This window comes from Gymnogyps californianus, chromosome 5 (genome assembly GCF_018139145.2).
Source record: "Gymnogyps californianus isolate 813 chromosome 5, ASM1813914v2, whole genome shotgun sequence".
In the NCBI taxonomy this organism is placed as follows: domain Eukaryota; kingdom Metazoa; phylum Chordata; class Aves; order Accipitriformes; family Cathartidae; genus Gymnogyps; species Gymnogyps californianus.
In genome coordinates this window covers 8,488,724-8,505,641 of record NC_059475.1, presented here as the reverse complement: position 1 = coordinate 8,505,641, position 16,918 = coordinate 8,488,724, and the positions used below count along the sequence as shown (strand labels likewise).

Below are 16,918 nucleotides of genomic sequence, written 5' to 3'. Positions count from 1 at the left end.
GCCCAAATAAAGCCTCTACATCTCTGATCCTGCATGGGAAGCACTGTAATTATCTTGCAATAGACATTAGCTACAATTACAGAGACAGTTCACTCACTGAAGAACAGTTTAAATAAAATAGGTTTCTTAATGTGATGCTAGAGAATTAGAAGCACCAAGATCATTTGGTCCTTTTTACAAATACATGGTTCTTAAGCCATGAAACACTATGACAAAGGACCTTGCTTATTAAAAGATGCAGCACTGATTTTCCAAGGATTGTAAAATATATGTTCACTATACTCACTGTTTCTGTCAGGAGAGTATAAGCTGTACAGGAAAATGTGGTACGTTACTTTGCTTGTATATTTTCTGCTTTAAATGCATAATCTGTTCTTTCTCGTTACATCCCTGACCAGTGAAAGGAGAGCAAAGGATTGTTGTTCTTGTTCCCCACCCCTTCCCAAAGGAAAGAAGGGTGGGGGGGAAGAGAACTGTTCCAAATTTCAAGGAGGAAAAATGAAACCTAAGGCCTCCAAAGCTAGTCACCCTGTAACTGAAAAAGAAAGGGAAAAGTAAGGCTGGTCAACAAGGTGAATTCTAGGTGCATCTAACAAGTTACAGATTAAGTATATTCTTTGAGGAACATTAATTACATACAAAAGTAGCAGGTCTCTATCAGGAAAACAGAAAAAAAAACCACCCAAAAAGGACAACACTTAGGGAACACCTCGCTTACATCAGTACATATGATAATTTAATCAAAAAAGCGCAATAAAAAATATACTGAGCTTCTAAAATCTTTATTTACAATTACTAGCTTGTCATTGTAGAACATACAGCTTATGACCTCAATGTAGAATGTGTATGTTGGGTTAGGTACACTTTCCATGATGACTACATAAATTAAGGTGCCTCTTCAATGGCTGTAGTTACAGGACTACAACAATTTATTTCAGCCTGAACTTAAATCATGCTGTGCTCTGCTACATTACAAATATTTAGAATGGATCATGCCAGCTAAAATAATGTGGAAACATTTTGAGAAGAGGGAGAAGTTTTTCTTTTTCTTTTTTCTGCCAATTCCTAATTTTTTGTGACTTCTGATACTATAATGAGGTATCATCCATCAAAACCAATACCATTTACTTACAGAAAATTATATATTAGGCAAAATTATCAGTTTCCGCTTCCTCCTCAACCTCTGTATTAGTGACAAAAGCAAAACATTCCTAGATTAAAAAAAAAAACCACACACACCCCACTGATTTTGGTGTGGACTCCTACACGATTTAAGAGAAAATTTCATTCAGAAATGTCTTTACTGATATATATCTTGCAAAGTATACACTTTAGAAAGTAATGAAATCTTTCACAAACATCCCATAATACATAGCCTATTAATGTAAATTATTTCAATAATGAACTATCCCCTTTCTTAAAAATGCCTCCTTATTTTTGAAGGATGTGTCAGCTTTCAGTGTTGGCACATTTTCTGTCAATCTTCTTTTGATAAATCAAATTGAAAACATCATATTTTTAGAGAATTTATGAATTTCAAGTCATTTTTGCAACATTTTTTTTAGTTCCTTCCAGGCTATCAGTACTTTTTTTGAGGTACTATCAGCCTAATAGATCACAGAGATTTCGCAATGCTATATAGGTAATTAGCATTACGCGACCAGGTGTTTTTTTGGCTATGCATCTAAGACCATAGTCTGAGAACCTTATGTTTAAGAAATTACATCCTCTAAGTGGAGACATGCTAACTAGCTATGTCCATGCTCCTAGTTCACTGTAACACAGAGTAAAAGAGGTTAGCTCAAGCTCTCAGTGGGACCTTCAGGCAATCAAAGATGAGGTCTAATACAAATTGTTGACCTCTATTGGAAGGGTTAACTGTGACTATCATATTACTTTCTTTCAAATCATTGTCTAGTTAATCAAGAGAACAGAATTTTTCACTATTCTATGATATATTGAGGTTAGCTTTAGAAGCCAGAAGCATTGTATCGATTTGCCAAATAGTAATGCCAACAAAATAATATCCTTTCCCTCCCCCTTTTATAAACTTCAACGAAATCATCCTGACAGGACTGTGAGCTTGTTTTTGCTCCTTGAGAAAGGAATGCTTCCTTCAGAATTTCATCACAATATTTGTAAAAAGTACAGTACAAGCCTGTTGGGTTTCTGTAAAAGCATAAATGTTTTGAGAGCAGTGAAATAATTGGTAACATTCATACTTAGTATTGGATTTAATACACTATGACTAATGTGTATTAAAGAATCACAGAAGACAGGGATGAAAATGACCTCAAGAGGTCAGGTAGTCTATCTTCTTGCCCCAAAGCAAGATGAACTACATCTAAACCATCTCTGACAGATATTTACCTAACTTGTCCTTAGAAATTTTCCATGATGGAGATTCTACAATACTCCCAACCTGTGTCTGCAAGGCAACTTCTTCTCGTGCTAATCATTAGAAAAATATCTCCTTATTTCCAGCCTGTATTTCTACCGCTACAGTTTACTGTAGCCCACTACTGCTTGTCCTGCCTTCAGTAGACAACAGAGTTACTACCCTCTGTATGTCATTTTTTAACGTGCTTCAAGACTCTACTTGGATTTGTCTAAGAACTTCCATTCTTCCATCATGGGCCATACATCCCAGTTCTAGATGTATACCCATCTTCACAATCTTCTCTAACTGATTCAGAGTTTTCTTGAAGGATGCTATCAAAAATTGGACAGCCTTGTTATGGCTGAGCAGAACAGAAGTACCTTGCATGTCTTCCACATTAATTCCAGTTTGTCACCTCCATGCTTTTTAAATTATGCTTTTCAGTAGCATTAATCACACAACACTGCTAGTATATTTTATGTTCAAGATACTTTATAACCCCAGATCTTCTTCTGGAGACTTGCTACACTATTTTATTTGTTCAATTAATTATTCCTACTAGTATTATATTCGGCATGTCTTCACTGAATTCCACATAGTTTATTCCAGATCACCAACCTAAATCTTCTTGAATTCTAATTCTATTATCTAATCTGCATGCAATTATTCCTTCCACTTTTTTCCAAATTCAACATTACGACTGCAATAAAGATACTCATTGCTCAGGATACGTATCAAGCCAAATCAGTACTAGATTATTACCAGACCCAACACTGGGATAAACCCTGGTACTTCACTCAGGTTCAACTGTGACTCAATGACAGCTTATTTAGAAGATAAGGATTTAACAATCAACATGACAAAAAGAAAACTGTCAAACCAGTCTATGTTCCTCCTTTGACATAACAGACTTTATCAATGGAGAATATCTCCTGTTTTATTTTAGAGCCTTTTGACTTTATCCCAGTTGAATATCCATAAGCAAACAAAGGAAACACATACTGAGTGAAACTACCCTAGAAGCTTAAAAATAGATTATATTATTTTTTTCTGGTACTTTTCGGAGCACTAATGTTATCCCACAGATATCTTCACCTTCTCTCCTTAAAGACAGGCATTGCTTTGGCCTTTTTGTCTTTGTGCAACTTTTTGACAGTTCTTTACATTTTACCAATGAACTTCATTAGGCCCCAGCTTAAAAAAATTTATGTATTTTCTAACCTGGTCTTTCCTTATGTAAATTGGGTAGTCCAATTTGCTGATATTAACTGTGCTAGGTGCACATCAATTTGGGGATCGGGGTAATGGGAGAAGCAGCTTTTCTCCACTTCCATCATTTTTTAAGAACTCCAGTTATACAACACTGATGAACAGTTGTTGAAATTCTAATTCAGTTTATTTTTTAAATATGTGTCAAAATTGAATGACTGTAATTATGGGAAGCTTAAATCTTCCATTTCTCTATGGAGAAATAAGCTTTATTTCAGAGGCTGTAATTCTGAAAAATTATTCTTCCCACCTTATCTTAACCTTGACCTAGTGCAACCTATTTAATAGAGGGAATCCAAAACCAGTGGTGTTTGTGGTCAGGAAAGACAATAATCAAAGTTAGAAGACAAATGATCTACTGTAAATGAAGAAAGAGATGTACACAGCTCTTCACAGGTCCCACAGATTTCTCTCTGAGAGATCGCTATTCCCAATGTGTTCTTTATTCCTCCCTGTCCCTTATCACATCGTGGTCTAAGAAAATGATGTTTAGAATGGTGGTTGTCTGTTACGTTGATACCTGCCTTTACTTCCAACAATACAATTCTTTCATTTCCTTGGGAGAGGCTTCTTGAAGGAGACCCACATTGTGGGTGCACAGAGAGGAAAAGGAGATAAGCCTTCCAAAATCCATCTTTATTTGATCACATTCCTCACCTCATCACTCTGTGCTCTACCAATTTGCCAAGCAAATTAACTAAATCTAATCTTTCCGTTAGATTAAAACCAAAAATAAGAATAGAATTAATATGGTAAGAATGATGAACTTTTATCAGGATAGCACACAAGGAAAATACCAGAGTTAAGCAAGGCTTACAAAATCAAATGCATAAAAGTTAAAGTCCATTTCCTACACTATACATATGAGTTAATTTGATTTTAATGTAAAACGTACAAATACTTGACAGCCATATAGTTAGTGGAATTAAGCCCAGAGTCATGAGACATTCTAGTTAGCTAGAGAAAAGACAGAAAGGGAGTTAAATTGCTCAGTAACAATACAAGCACTTGCAACCTATCTGTCAGATACTCTTGTGTCTATCCTTTATGTCCCTGCTACTAAAAAAATAATTAATTATACATAATATATAAATAAAGTTGGTTGAAATATTTACTAAAGAAAGAATAAAATATAAGTTCTCTGCTTTCTCCTGAACGTGTATTTTTTTTTTTTTTTACATCGCAAGAATTTACAAACCAGTGACATTTGATCACGTAACACAGAAACAAATTACAAAGAGACTTGGCTTTTGCTTTTCTACAGCTCTAAGAAAGGTGTTTCATACTGTGCTTCTTTCACAAATCTCAGGTTTTACATTTGAGTGTACTGTAATAAAAATCAATCACAATAAAGCATACGGTACAACTACTTCCAGGAGTTGGCCCTGTACACTGGGATCTATAAAACTAGGTATTATATAAATTAAGTGACTGGGCTGAACAAAGAGATTGCTAGCCCGTATTTGATGTTTGACTTGACTTGAAATGTCTCCAAGAAAGATACAATGGACGTGTGTGCTACAAGCTAATATGAGTCTTCGCTACTGTCACTCATTTTCTCTTGGTCTTCCTTAATTCATTACTGATAGACATAAACTATAATAAGTTATTCATTCAGAGAAGAGTTTATGATTTTCTCTGGAATTAGGGGTGTTGTGTAATACGTAATTAGTGATTGTAATTCTATTCACAGTGTTCTGTATTTTCCTTAGGTGAAGCTGTAGGATGTAAGAAGTAAAAGTCACATAATAAACTAATCTGATATAGCATTCTAAGCTATGTAGGTCAAGGATGGCCTGTCTTCTTAGCCCTAAAAACTGTATGGATATCTTCCTAAGACTGATAGTCACCTGACACACACATCTCTGAAAGCTGATGGGCCATGGTGCTCAGGGAGTAGTTCACAGACAGATAGTTCTCCCTAGTCCCCACAATCAGCTGTCAGTAGGGTTGGACTGAACATGCAGCTGTGTCCTAGGCTGTCCTAGTAATGTCTGCCTTAATTGTCCCTGCCAACTTGCTTCCTCCCACAGCTGAGGAGTCAGTATACTGAGCTGTCTCTGTGCCACAGCAGCTTTGCTGCCAGTCATGGCATGTAGCAGTGACATGAGAACCACAGCTGAACTGCTTGTAAGCCATGTGTGACTACAAGATTTTTCACAGCAAGCGTAGATGCAAAAATATCCTTTACTACTAATATGCAGGCAAAATTTGAACGCACAACAGAAGCACGTGGTGTTACAACTCACCATGTTTTCATTTTAGGCTGTAAAGACAATTCTTCAGGAAGGTAAAAACTGTGCCATTTTATGGACTGAAACAGTTCTGGAGACATTGTTTTAGAAACATCATAATAATGGCCAAACTTTGTAGACGTTGTTGGGCTGGCCTGTGGAAACAACAATACTGATTACAATAACCTATTAAATTATTATCTGTCAAAAGAAAATAATTAACCAGCAATACACTTGAAAGAAACCTCTGGTTTTTTCCCCATTCAGCTTAAGTATAAGCTTCAAGTAGAACAACATTATAATATTTACTACTAAGTTTTGGTTCCCCTGTTGACATCCTATAATGTGAATTTTTCACACAGAATTCAACCCTTACTGTTCCAAGTTGCATCACCAAAGTCCAGTCAGATACTTAAAAGAATGTATTTTTGCACGTTCTAGACATATGATCACAAATTTCAAAAGGCCAGATATATGAAATGTGTAGACCATGACGTGTTCCACCTATCTGATTTTTCAGCATCTGGGAATTATATGGTGCTACAGAAACATTTTCAGGTGACTTTGAAAATGTTTCATTGTGTTTATTTATGATCAGTAAGAAAAAATACCATTGCATCTTCATATATCTGATTTTAATAGAAAATTGTAAAAAAGAGGACATAGTTAAAAACTATTTTTAATTTCTTGAATTTTGAATAAATAGCAGGTTGAGCATTACACAGACATTACACACAATAACCATGTTTTACTACAATGAAGATACTTTTTTATCAGCTCTCAATTTTGGGTATATAAAACATCATAAAACCCCCAAATTTAATATACACCATAGCAGGAATTACACATTTTGAATATGTTTTGCTAGTAAATAAACAGAGGAAATGAATGCATATTTTCGTTCCACATTAATGGAGTTCAGCATGCAACTTGCAACATTATTTGAATTACACATGTAATGTTAAAAAACCTCTAGATTGTTATAATATGCAGTATTCAAGCATGTAGTAGCTGTCTACTACAGGAATTGAACAGCTTTTGCTCTTCCTCTAACAATCCATTTTCTTCACCTTTTCTGCCCTTCCCATTAAAAAACCAAAGCTATCCTGGAAAGAACAGTCAAGCAGAGTAAACCTCAGAGGCAAGTTAGTTTCTTCCAGGGAAGGAAAACACTTGGCACAAATGTAAACCACTATACAGTATTTTTAGTATATACACTGTAAAGGAGTAACAGATCACCAAAGCAATATTAAAATTGATCTTTAGGTTATGGCACAAACACCACTGTGCTCCTGATCAGATTATCTCTCAGCAACTGTTCTAACTCTTTTGAGGAAAAAGAAAGGTCATTTAGAATAAGCAAACAAGTTTCATAATACAAGTATCAACCAAAACCACAATATTTCTAACTGGTAAGATGCCTGGACCAAGAAAGGTTCTGGATCCTAGACTTTTAACAGCAGCTTTGCTGATCAAAAGAAAGATCACCTTTTAGTTTATTTTGAGGACAACTACGCTAAGCCTGGACTGCATCTGAAGTGTGCATTGTACAATGCAGGAATGTGCAAAAATATTTTTAAGTAATTCTTCTATCTCCCAACTCCAAGACTTACTGCTAAGCTGAATCCCCCATAAGAGCCAAGAGCCACCTCACATATTAAATGATAAAGTATTAAAATAAAATGAAATATCTCAATGGTTGTGAAAGACAACAGGTGAGAGAAAAGGTAAGAGCTGAAAGTAAGAGAGATGTTGAAGACATATTCACACTGCAGAACAGAATGCCTTTTAAAGGTCGTTCTGAAGAGAAGTTTGGATTGGCAAGTAAAACGAAACGCTATTTTGTTTGCACTTAAAAGCATGGAATTACTTTTGAAAAGTGACCAGAAATACCCCCAATAATTTCAAAAGTTTCTCAATAGGTTCTGTAACAACTTAGAACATTCTATAACAGGATTTTTCTTTTAAGCAGGCCAATATATATATTTTATCTGCTATCTGAAAGTTGAGCAGGGTTGTGCATGTATGCAATGAAAATTCTTTGGAACAACTTCCGCTCCAATTTCATCATCTGTTATTCTTGCTATATACAGGAATGATGATAGGTATACTGAATTATTACAATAATGGGATCCCACTAATTTTTTGTGTGTTGAGCAACAAATTATTTAGTTCCCACTCCAATTATTACACAAAGCTTGTGGTTTTCATAAACCTTGGTCTTGGTAATAAAGTAAGTACTATAACAGTAAAAAGAAAGAATACAGACATGCCAGACATGGCCATGTATTTATAGTTAGCTTTCTGAAACCAATCATGCTATGTATTTCCACAATTTTATTTTATGCTTCAGCTTACAAAAAATAGATTAATTAGAATAATTTGATTTAGAGTAAATATTTTGAAATTATTTGATTAATGGATGTTAGGCCTGGTCAGTTATCAGAGAATATAAATAGTAACAATAACACAATATCTTCCCTACAAAAAACAATAGAATAACCAAACTAAACCCAAACTTTTCATTAAAACAAATCATTAGTTTTTAATTAAAAAAACCCACAAAATTGCTCATGTGTATCTAGTCATAAGAGGCAGATCAGTTTTACTCAAAAAAAGATAGAAAAACACGTTCTCTAAGTCAGTGTTCCAATTTATTTATCAGCATCTGATTTTTAAAGAAGTCCAATAAAACATAACAATCTATCAAAATCTAAATATTTTAAATGTAAAATGTAACTTTATTTAAAACGAGGATTCTGAAAGCAATTTAAACAGGGGCTGTTCTTTGGCCTATAATCTATTCTTTATCCGGATTACAGATCAGAATGTTTTTACTGCAATCTCTGCCAGAGCTCATCTTTTTATTGTGTACTTCCAAGCCCCCTTAATGTTTTAGAAAGGCCTTGACTAACTGAACTTTGATCTGATGTCTTCATTGAGAAAAGCTCCAGGTTGCCCATTTCAGATGCAAATCCTTACTGAGGCCCAATAGAGTTTAGTAAAGACAGCAAAAAAGAAGAAACAAGAAGTTTCCAGGATCCTCTTTGAGAATCCTGAGGCACATTGGTGTCCTTAATCCACCCTGCTGCATGGATTAAGGTAGGTGATAACCTCTCTTGATTCAAAAGAATAAGCACAGTGCCTACAAACTGGGTGGAGACTAGGATTTGGCTATAATAAAACACCATGCAATAAAAGCTCGGTCTATGTCAGAAGCCTATGAATAGGCCTCAATGTACTGCATTCCCAGGCTTAGCAGGGAAGCTTGCAAAAAGCCTACCTGAATCAAGTAAGCATGAATAATCTGCCTTAGCAGAATGACCATGGAGAGTGCGAGGCAGAGACTTTCCATTCCTCTTAAGTTTGATCTGATAAATTTATTAGTGGATTGGAGGCTCAAGCCTGTTCTTTCCTGGATTCCTATTTTGCACAAGGAGAAATACACTAAATTGTCAGTGAGCAGAGTGTGCTTTTATGCTACCGTCTGCTGTTAATGTTTCTAATTGCAATACTAATGTGCTAGAAATCTCAGATTTAGGATGAATCAAGGCAGAAAATTGATTTCATGCTGTGACAGTTTATATATTGCCCCAAGAACATAAGCAGTTCATTCAAAAAAAAAAAAAAAGAAAGAAAAAAAACCACACTGTCTTGCATTGCAAAATAGGCTATCCATATACTCAAAAGTTTAAATGAAATTAACCTCTGATACAGATGAAAGTAACAAACCGGCAAAGGCACATCTAGCACAACATGACCTGTTACTCTGACGGATTTCTTATAAATCTTCTGTCTTTTTGTCATGTACAAGGTATATGCAATATGTAAAGAGAAACTGTGAAACTGTGATAGGTATGAAGAGTACTAATATAAATACTATGCATAAGAACAAATATGAGTTACCTAGCTAGTCTATATGAGGCCTAATAAATGGGAAGGGAATATCTGAACTATTAATGAAAATCTCTTTTATTACTTAGAAATAAAAACTAAATTAAGCATCAAAAATACCACAAAGACAGCTTTTAGTCAGCGTTCGTTCTTCATGTAAAGCCAGATATTGGATGGAAAAGCTTTCTGCTAACACGTTTAGAGTTCTAGTTAAAAGCAAAGCTATTTTCTCTCTTTCATACTTGAAACTATTTGACAGTAGTTTTTGAAAATCTATTAGTTTATTAGTTCAATCAGTTTGGAAAATATGCCTTGAAATTTTATTCAACGTTATTTTTTTCTGCCAAAAGAAAATGTAAAGAATAAATCACAACCAAAGTTGTTAATTAAATGATAGTACTAACATCCAGGGTGCTGTAAGGCAACATCAGATTTTTCCTCAATGGAGTATATTCACCAATCAGATTAATTTATCACAGCACCAAATTTTTATGATAATTGCACTATAAAATATTGAAAAATATAAATTTCAAAACTATTTTTCACTAATTAGAACATCCTGAGGAATTTTAGGTATAGATAGCGTAAGAAGTAGACTTTTATTTGCAAGTTTTAATTTTTTAAATAAATTTAACATATACATTAAAAATATTGTACCTCAACTATTCAGAAGATCAGCATCCAATTCAGAAAGCAACAATGACAACAAGGGAAACACCCCACGAAAGACTGACCATTTTATTCTATCTTGCACAATCAAATTTCAATAATCGAGGACAAGTACGTTATGTACTATAGAGAAATATTACATTAGTGGAAGAAGTGATTACTTCTATGAAGTTATAGAAGATGAGTGCACACCTCACTGGATTATTTATATGTTTTTCTATTTTGTTAGAACATCAGAACACTATTTGTTAACAATATGGAATTCTTTCCATATCAATGTACAAGGAATTTTGCTAGATTTTAAAACAGACAAATTATTTTGGGGATGGTTCAGAGTGGCATAGCAAGCTCCACAATAATAAAATTGATGAGATTATATGATTACCCTAGAGGCTGTTTGATTTGGCATGTCACCATATATAAGTCTTTTCTGACACAACTATATAGCCATGTCTGTGCAATTTCACAGAAAACCAAACATGCCAAGCCTTGTAAGATCATTTTGTCACATTCCAATTATGTTTTTTAAGAATACGACTGAACTTACTAGACAGTTATGACTACATCTAAACCAGAATTTATAAATGTAGGCTAAAATGCATAGACAAAAGTTTCTTGTTCTGGATAGTCAAAAATGCTGTAATTTTATTAAAGGTTGATTGTGCCACTGGATTAAGTAAGAAAGTCGCCAGCCATGGGAGATATATTATTCACGAAACACTAACAACTGTAAACTCTGAAAGACTGACCACTGGGCTTGGTTCTTATATTCTCCCTGCACAGTGATTAGTTTCTAGTGACAGTGAAGCTGATATAATCTCAAGTGCTTACTTTAGTTGTTATGCACATGGATAAGCAGGTCAACAGCTTGCTTTGACACAGTACTTTCACTATAGAGATCTAGTAAGTACTGTTGATTAAACCTACTTAAGTAATTTGTGTACAACTAAATTTGGGCAAAGTTTGTAAGTGACCAAATTATTCAAACTTTCATAAAAAGCTGTCTCAATTTAATAATACACATTGAAAAATCCCATGGAACTTCAATGGTTTTTACTTTTAAATTATTATTGTCTGTATTAAGTTTTACAGTTCCTGCAAACTCTCAAATTCCCTTTCTCTCTGTATCTCTAGTAATCAAAAAATATAGTGGTGTATGATAATTTACCCTCAGGAGGCAATACTGTAACACTGTCCATTAGCAGTTCTGTTGTCTAGATTCTATCGAAAAGCATTTGCTCTGCAAATTCATTTTGACTGCAAGAGGAAAAAAGTATGAAATACTGATTACCTCCATTTTTGGTAAATTTTGGTAGCGCCAGGCGATTTTCATAGAATCCTGAAAATCTTCAGACTTAACAGCTGTTGCTTCTTCTCCCAATTCATTTCTGTAGGTATCATCAAGCAAAGGGGCTGGAAGTTCCTACAGGTGGAGACCGAAAGAATGTCAGCTAACTACAGTAGAAATGGCAGTTCAGATTTTTATCCCCTCCCCCCCAAGTTAGCTAATACAGTTATCATAATATAATGAACAGTTGTAAAATCTGTAAAAAAACTTGATTAAAATAACTGTTCTGAAAGACTGGCTCCTACTAATACTCAGCATGAAAAAAACCCATGTAATTATTATGGGAAAAACGAATTATACAAATATAAGAGAATGCAGAATGGAAATATGACATCGTATACTCAACTTTACACAAACAACACATCTGGAGGAGCATCCATATTCTCTTTTTTTTTAATCTTTCTTTAAAGGTTGATCTCCTAAACTATTCTGTTTCTGAGAATAAATAAGTTCCCTGCATAGTGAATTTAAGCCTATTTTATAATAAGATCACTTTTCTTTGTTAGCATCTGTAAATCTTTCAAAAGTATTCAACAGGCACAATAGCCTACAGACACAGGCTGAAAACAACTGTAACAGGATGGTTTGAATCTTCTCTTCTGCTAACCATTAGGCATGATATCTACTAATGACAGATATCTTATGAATATAAACAAGGGAGTAAAAGGAAGGGGAAAATATTTAATCCAGCAATTTTTATAAGTTTCTAGTGCAAACATTTCTGGCTTTAAAAAAAAAAGCACAGCACACAGGTGGATTTAATGGTTCTATGAGGACAGAACTGCAGCTTTGACTAAGACCTAAATTAGGAACAGTGTTTTATTACAAACTTTCTGCTTTCTACCTTTGTTGCATTGCTGAAAAAGTAAACAGCACTGGGTGGATATCAAGCACAGCATTCAGAATTTATGCATTGGGCTTCTACACCTACTAGAGGAATGAAGTGCAACCAAGTTTTATGACCCAACTTTACCACCCATCTGTGTAAGCTGGAGGGCACAGGAACTCTTTATCTGCTTAAAATAGATCAAGACTTATTTGAAGACTAAGTTTTCATTACGCAAAGACTCTTGAGAGAGAACTGAGATGTGGTCTCAAGGGTTAAAAATATATAGAGCTAGCCAGTATCTCTGTTACAAGGCATTAGGTGTGAAGACATAAAAAAGGCAAATAGAAAGGAGACAATGAAAGTTTAAATGAATCCATTTTGGGTTTAGTATTATGCTAATTCAGTATTAAAAAATACAGGAGAGAAAACCTGTATATAGTTCAATATGTAATCTTATGAACAACGTGTTATTTTTGTTTCTTTAGTGTAAATTAACATAATATCTACAGTTATTGACAAAATTGAGAACAAATGGTTCTAATTTCTGGATGGTTGTTTCTGTCTCTCTTTCAGTGGTTTGTCAGTACATCCTCCGAGATAAATGGTAATGGAAGCTATGAAAACTTTTATGTAGTTACTTCAATAAAGTTGCAGAAATAGAACAACTGTACCTATGTGTTTCAGCAGCTAAGCAGAAAACGCAAGCCACACCTCTGAGCAAATAATTTTATTTACTTTCTTTTTGCAGATGAACTGCAAAAGCCTGGTAAAGTCTCTTCGTGAGAACGGTTATGTACAGAGTTAAACTTTCAGATTTCTTACAGCTTGTTTAAAAGATACCCTTGTATACAATAAACTCACATTAGTATGGTTGTAAAAATTAAGCTTTATGGGTAGGAAAGCTACAAGAAGATTATAATTTTAAGTTAGTATTTACTGTTTTCATTAAATTTACAGATTTATAACAGATGTTTCAGTAAAAAAAACAAATTTACTTTTGTCAAAGTTTCCTTATATCTACCCAGAAAGAAAGCAGGGAAACTTTCAAACCAAAGACAAAGATTTCTGACAGATAGGAAAAAATGAAAACAGAACACTGTACTGAAAGGTTCTGAGAAAGTATAAATACAAACATGAGCTGACAAGCAAGCCAATGCATTTCACATATATGCAGATACAAATTATTTGCATTTACTTCTAAGAGCATTATATAAAAGATTTTTCTAAAAAAGAAAGATGTTATTTTGAATTTCTAATTTTATAACTCAGCTATCCACAATAAATAGTTAATTAATCTTATTTTCTAGTTAAGGTGCTATTTTGAAAAAAAAAAAAAACACTGAACAGTTAAACTATTATGCAGATTTAATTTCCTAATACAGTTATTCATAGATTTAAGCTGGCTAAGGTAAAAAGGTCTTTCTTTTTCAGTGAAGAGCTGCTGATACATGAGCATCTCAAAATATTGCTCAATTATACTAATTAAAAAATAAATAAAATCAACCTTCTTTTAAAAAGTGAGTTCTGTAAAGGAATAATTCTGCAGGCCAAAACATTTCCAGATATTTCTTCCTTTCATTCACCAAGATCAACTGGCTCCCAGGTACTACCTGCAACTTTTTATAGTGGTGGGTAACCTCTGTTTTTCTGAAAACAAATGCCAGCCACAGTTTGGAAGAGATCATGAAATCCTGCCTAAGCATTTCCTTAAACTCCCTGAGCTTGCCCTTGTTTCAGATCCTACCACTGATATAACAAGTTGCTACCTCATCCTGCTGTAGTATCGCTGGGCAGCTATCACATCATCTGCAAAGCCAAAATCCAGGAAATGGCATATTTTACCATTCACCTTTACTGTAAGTAAAGAAAAACAGCACCAATATTTTCTTAAAGCTATTTAATATTTTTCCCCTCTAGAATCACTGCAAATGTCTGTCACTTGTACTACTGGTTCATTGTTATTATATAATAATTGGCAACGACAAATTTGAGACAGGGACATTTAGCTATATACATTTGCTTGTATATAAACACACATAATGTATGTTTTACACAGAGACTGTACTTTACACTAAAATAGAACAGAGGTCAAGACAATAAGGGGTGAGAGGCTCTCCAAGCATCACTGATAAAGTACAAGCTACTTCAATACCCTCATGTAACACTGAAAAAAGTTCCTGTTTTGCAGTCAAACACAGAACAAAACCTTCTTACATGGCACTATATGGAAGGGAGATATTACAAATACTAGCTGTTGACACCCAAGAAGCTCAGTCCAAAACAGAGACAGAGACGCTATCAGTGCAACACAATTAGGCACTGTGGTATGCCTTAACTGTTGCTAAGAATGAAGCAGATTAAGAGATCAAGGAAAAATGGTTTCACCTGAAGCTGATAAAGATTTTGGCTGCCAGAGATTAAAACCATCTCAGTATCCATTTGAAATAGCCTTTTTGGCCAATACAGTTTACTTTTAACTTCTGACATAATAAAGAGATTTTATTCTGACATAATAAAAAACTTCTAACATTATAAAATGATTGTTTAAACATGACTAAATTCACACAAAGCAACATGAGAAAATCTGTGACTCAGTACCATGGCAGTTAGCATATGCATCAGCTTAGGTCTGTTTTGTGCTGTCTTGTCCCTTGCTGCCCCACAGAAGGAAGCAGGAGCACTTGAAAAACTCTTTCATACCAAGAGCAACTCTTATTTCCTCAGTTGCTTTTCCAAAATGCATTTACCTAGTAACTACCATGCTTAGCTGAAGAATATGTTTCTTAGATGTACTATGTTCTTGTCCCTATGCAAGAAACATGTTCACATGATGCACTGAGACTTAAGACATTTCTGGGGCTACTAGGTCTCACAGCCATATAATTTTCTATCCCAACAAACACTTTGCTCTAAAGCAAACATATCCTGAATCATATCCTTGCATGTGGTGGTTGTGAACTTTACAGCCTCTTAGTAGGCTTCGTACATAATTCAGCTGCAATCTGGAAGAGGTAGTCTGCCTTTGGAGCGACTGGTATTTTGAAGACCAACTGCTTCAGCTCCACCTGGTATATTAACTTGGTTAAATACACTCCAAGATGTTGTACTTAAGCACAACTAGGAAAAAAATTTCCAATCCTATTCATGGTCTGGGTATATCTGTAATTTGAACACATTTTAGATAAAGATTAATGAACAGAATTAATAAAGATTGTTTACCTCCAGATTTGCATCCTAACTTTATCACTGTTATCCCAGCTTCTGTTTACCCCTGTTTCCCTCCCATTTACACTAAACTGTAAAGAGAGGCAGAACACGTGGTTGCTGTTTGAAGGTATGTCTACATTGATTAGAAGTCAACGTGCATGCTTTCATTAGCCTGGTAAAAGACTAAACAGAATACATAGGTGATCGCTAATGTTGTGTTTTCTTAGGGTGTACTGATTCATGTATCCCAGTCCATAATTTTCAAAAATCTTTTAACTAGATCTCTGTATAAGCACATTTGGAAAGGGAGAGAGCTTAAAATTGGTTAGTAGGCTTGGGACTGGGGAGAATTACAGACACAGAACACACTCATATAAATGTGCTTTACGGCCAATATTGAAAAAATTGAAATTGAAATGATCCAAACATTTCTTTTTGTCTTCATATCTTCTTTTTATCTTCATGATAACTAGAACTGGAATAAAAGGCTTTCCCCTCTTCTGACACTGCAAATTAAATGCTATTCTTTGTTTCAAGGAAATAGCTCTTTCCAAACGTGATCATGCCTGAGTGATACAGAACACCTAAGTGAGAAAAAGTCTCCAGTTGTCATAACATAGGTATATTCTCAAAGATAAAGGCTGGCTGGTTGGATATATACTTCACAACTCTTCAGTGTCATGAAAGGTTTCATTACTGTCCAAGAACTACAAAGCATTCATCAGTTCTTAGATCATTCTTAAAAATAGAAGGGAAAATAAAAGAGTTAAGGAAAGGGTGAAGGAGACCAACAGCCAAACTAGCCACACAACACAGGCTTCTTCTGGCACAGCTATACAAAAATTGAACTGAAAACTATACAGCAGAGCACATATGGAGAGCAGTGGAGGGCATGGTTTCTATGAGTGACATTTAAAGATGGCTAAGCCTGGGCTTTTCCTCAAAATATCTGCGTGTGGGAGATTCAAGAGCAGGGCTTTAGCACAACTCCCTTTCTCCCAGATTCATTACAAATTGAGAAACAAAGACACTAGTTTCCAGCAGTTTTATTAAATCATTAATTATGTTTGAGAACTGTACTTCTCTAT

General features: G+C 34.6%; 1 protein-coding gene across 1 annotated transcript in view; it reads right to left on the bottom strand.

Annotated features, from left to right (window-relative positions):
- Nucleotides 1–16,918, bottom strand: part of ELP4 (elongator acetyltransferase complex subunit 4) — a 157,934-nt gene that overhangs the window by 112,552 nt on the left and 28,464 nt on the right. The window contains exons 4-5 of the mRNA XM_050897013.1: nucleotides 11,738–11,869; nucleotides 5,899–6,038 (exon numbers count right to left, since the gene is read on the bottom strand). Of these exons, the coding sequence (XP_050752970.1) occupies nucleotides 5,899–6,038; nucleotides 11,738–11,869 (272 nt within the window). The remainder of the gene's footprint in view (nucleotides 1–5,898; nucleotides 6,039–11,737; nucleotides 11,870–16,918) is intronic.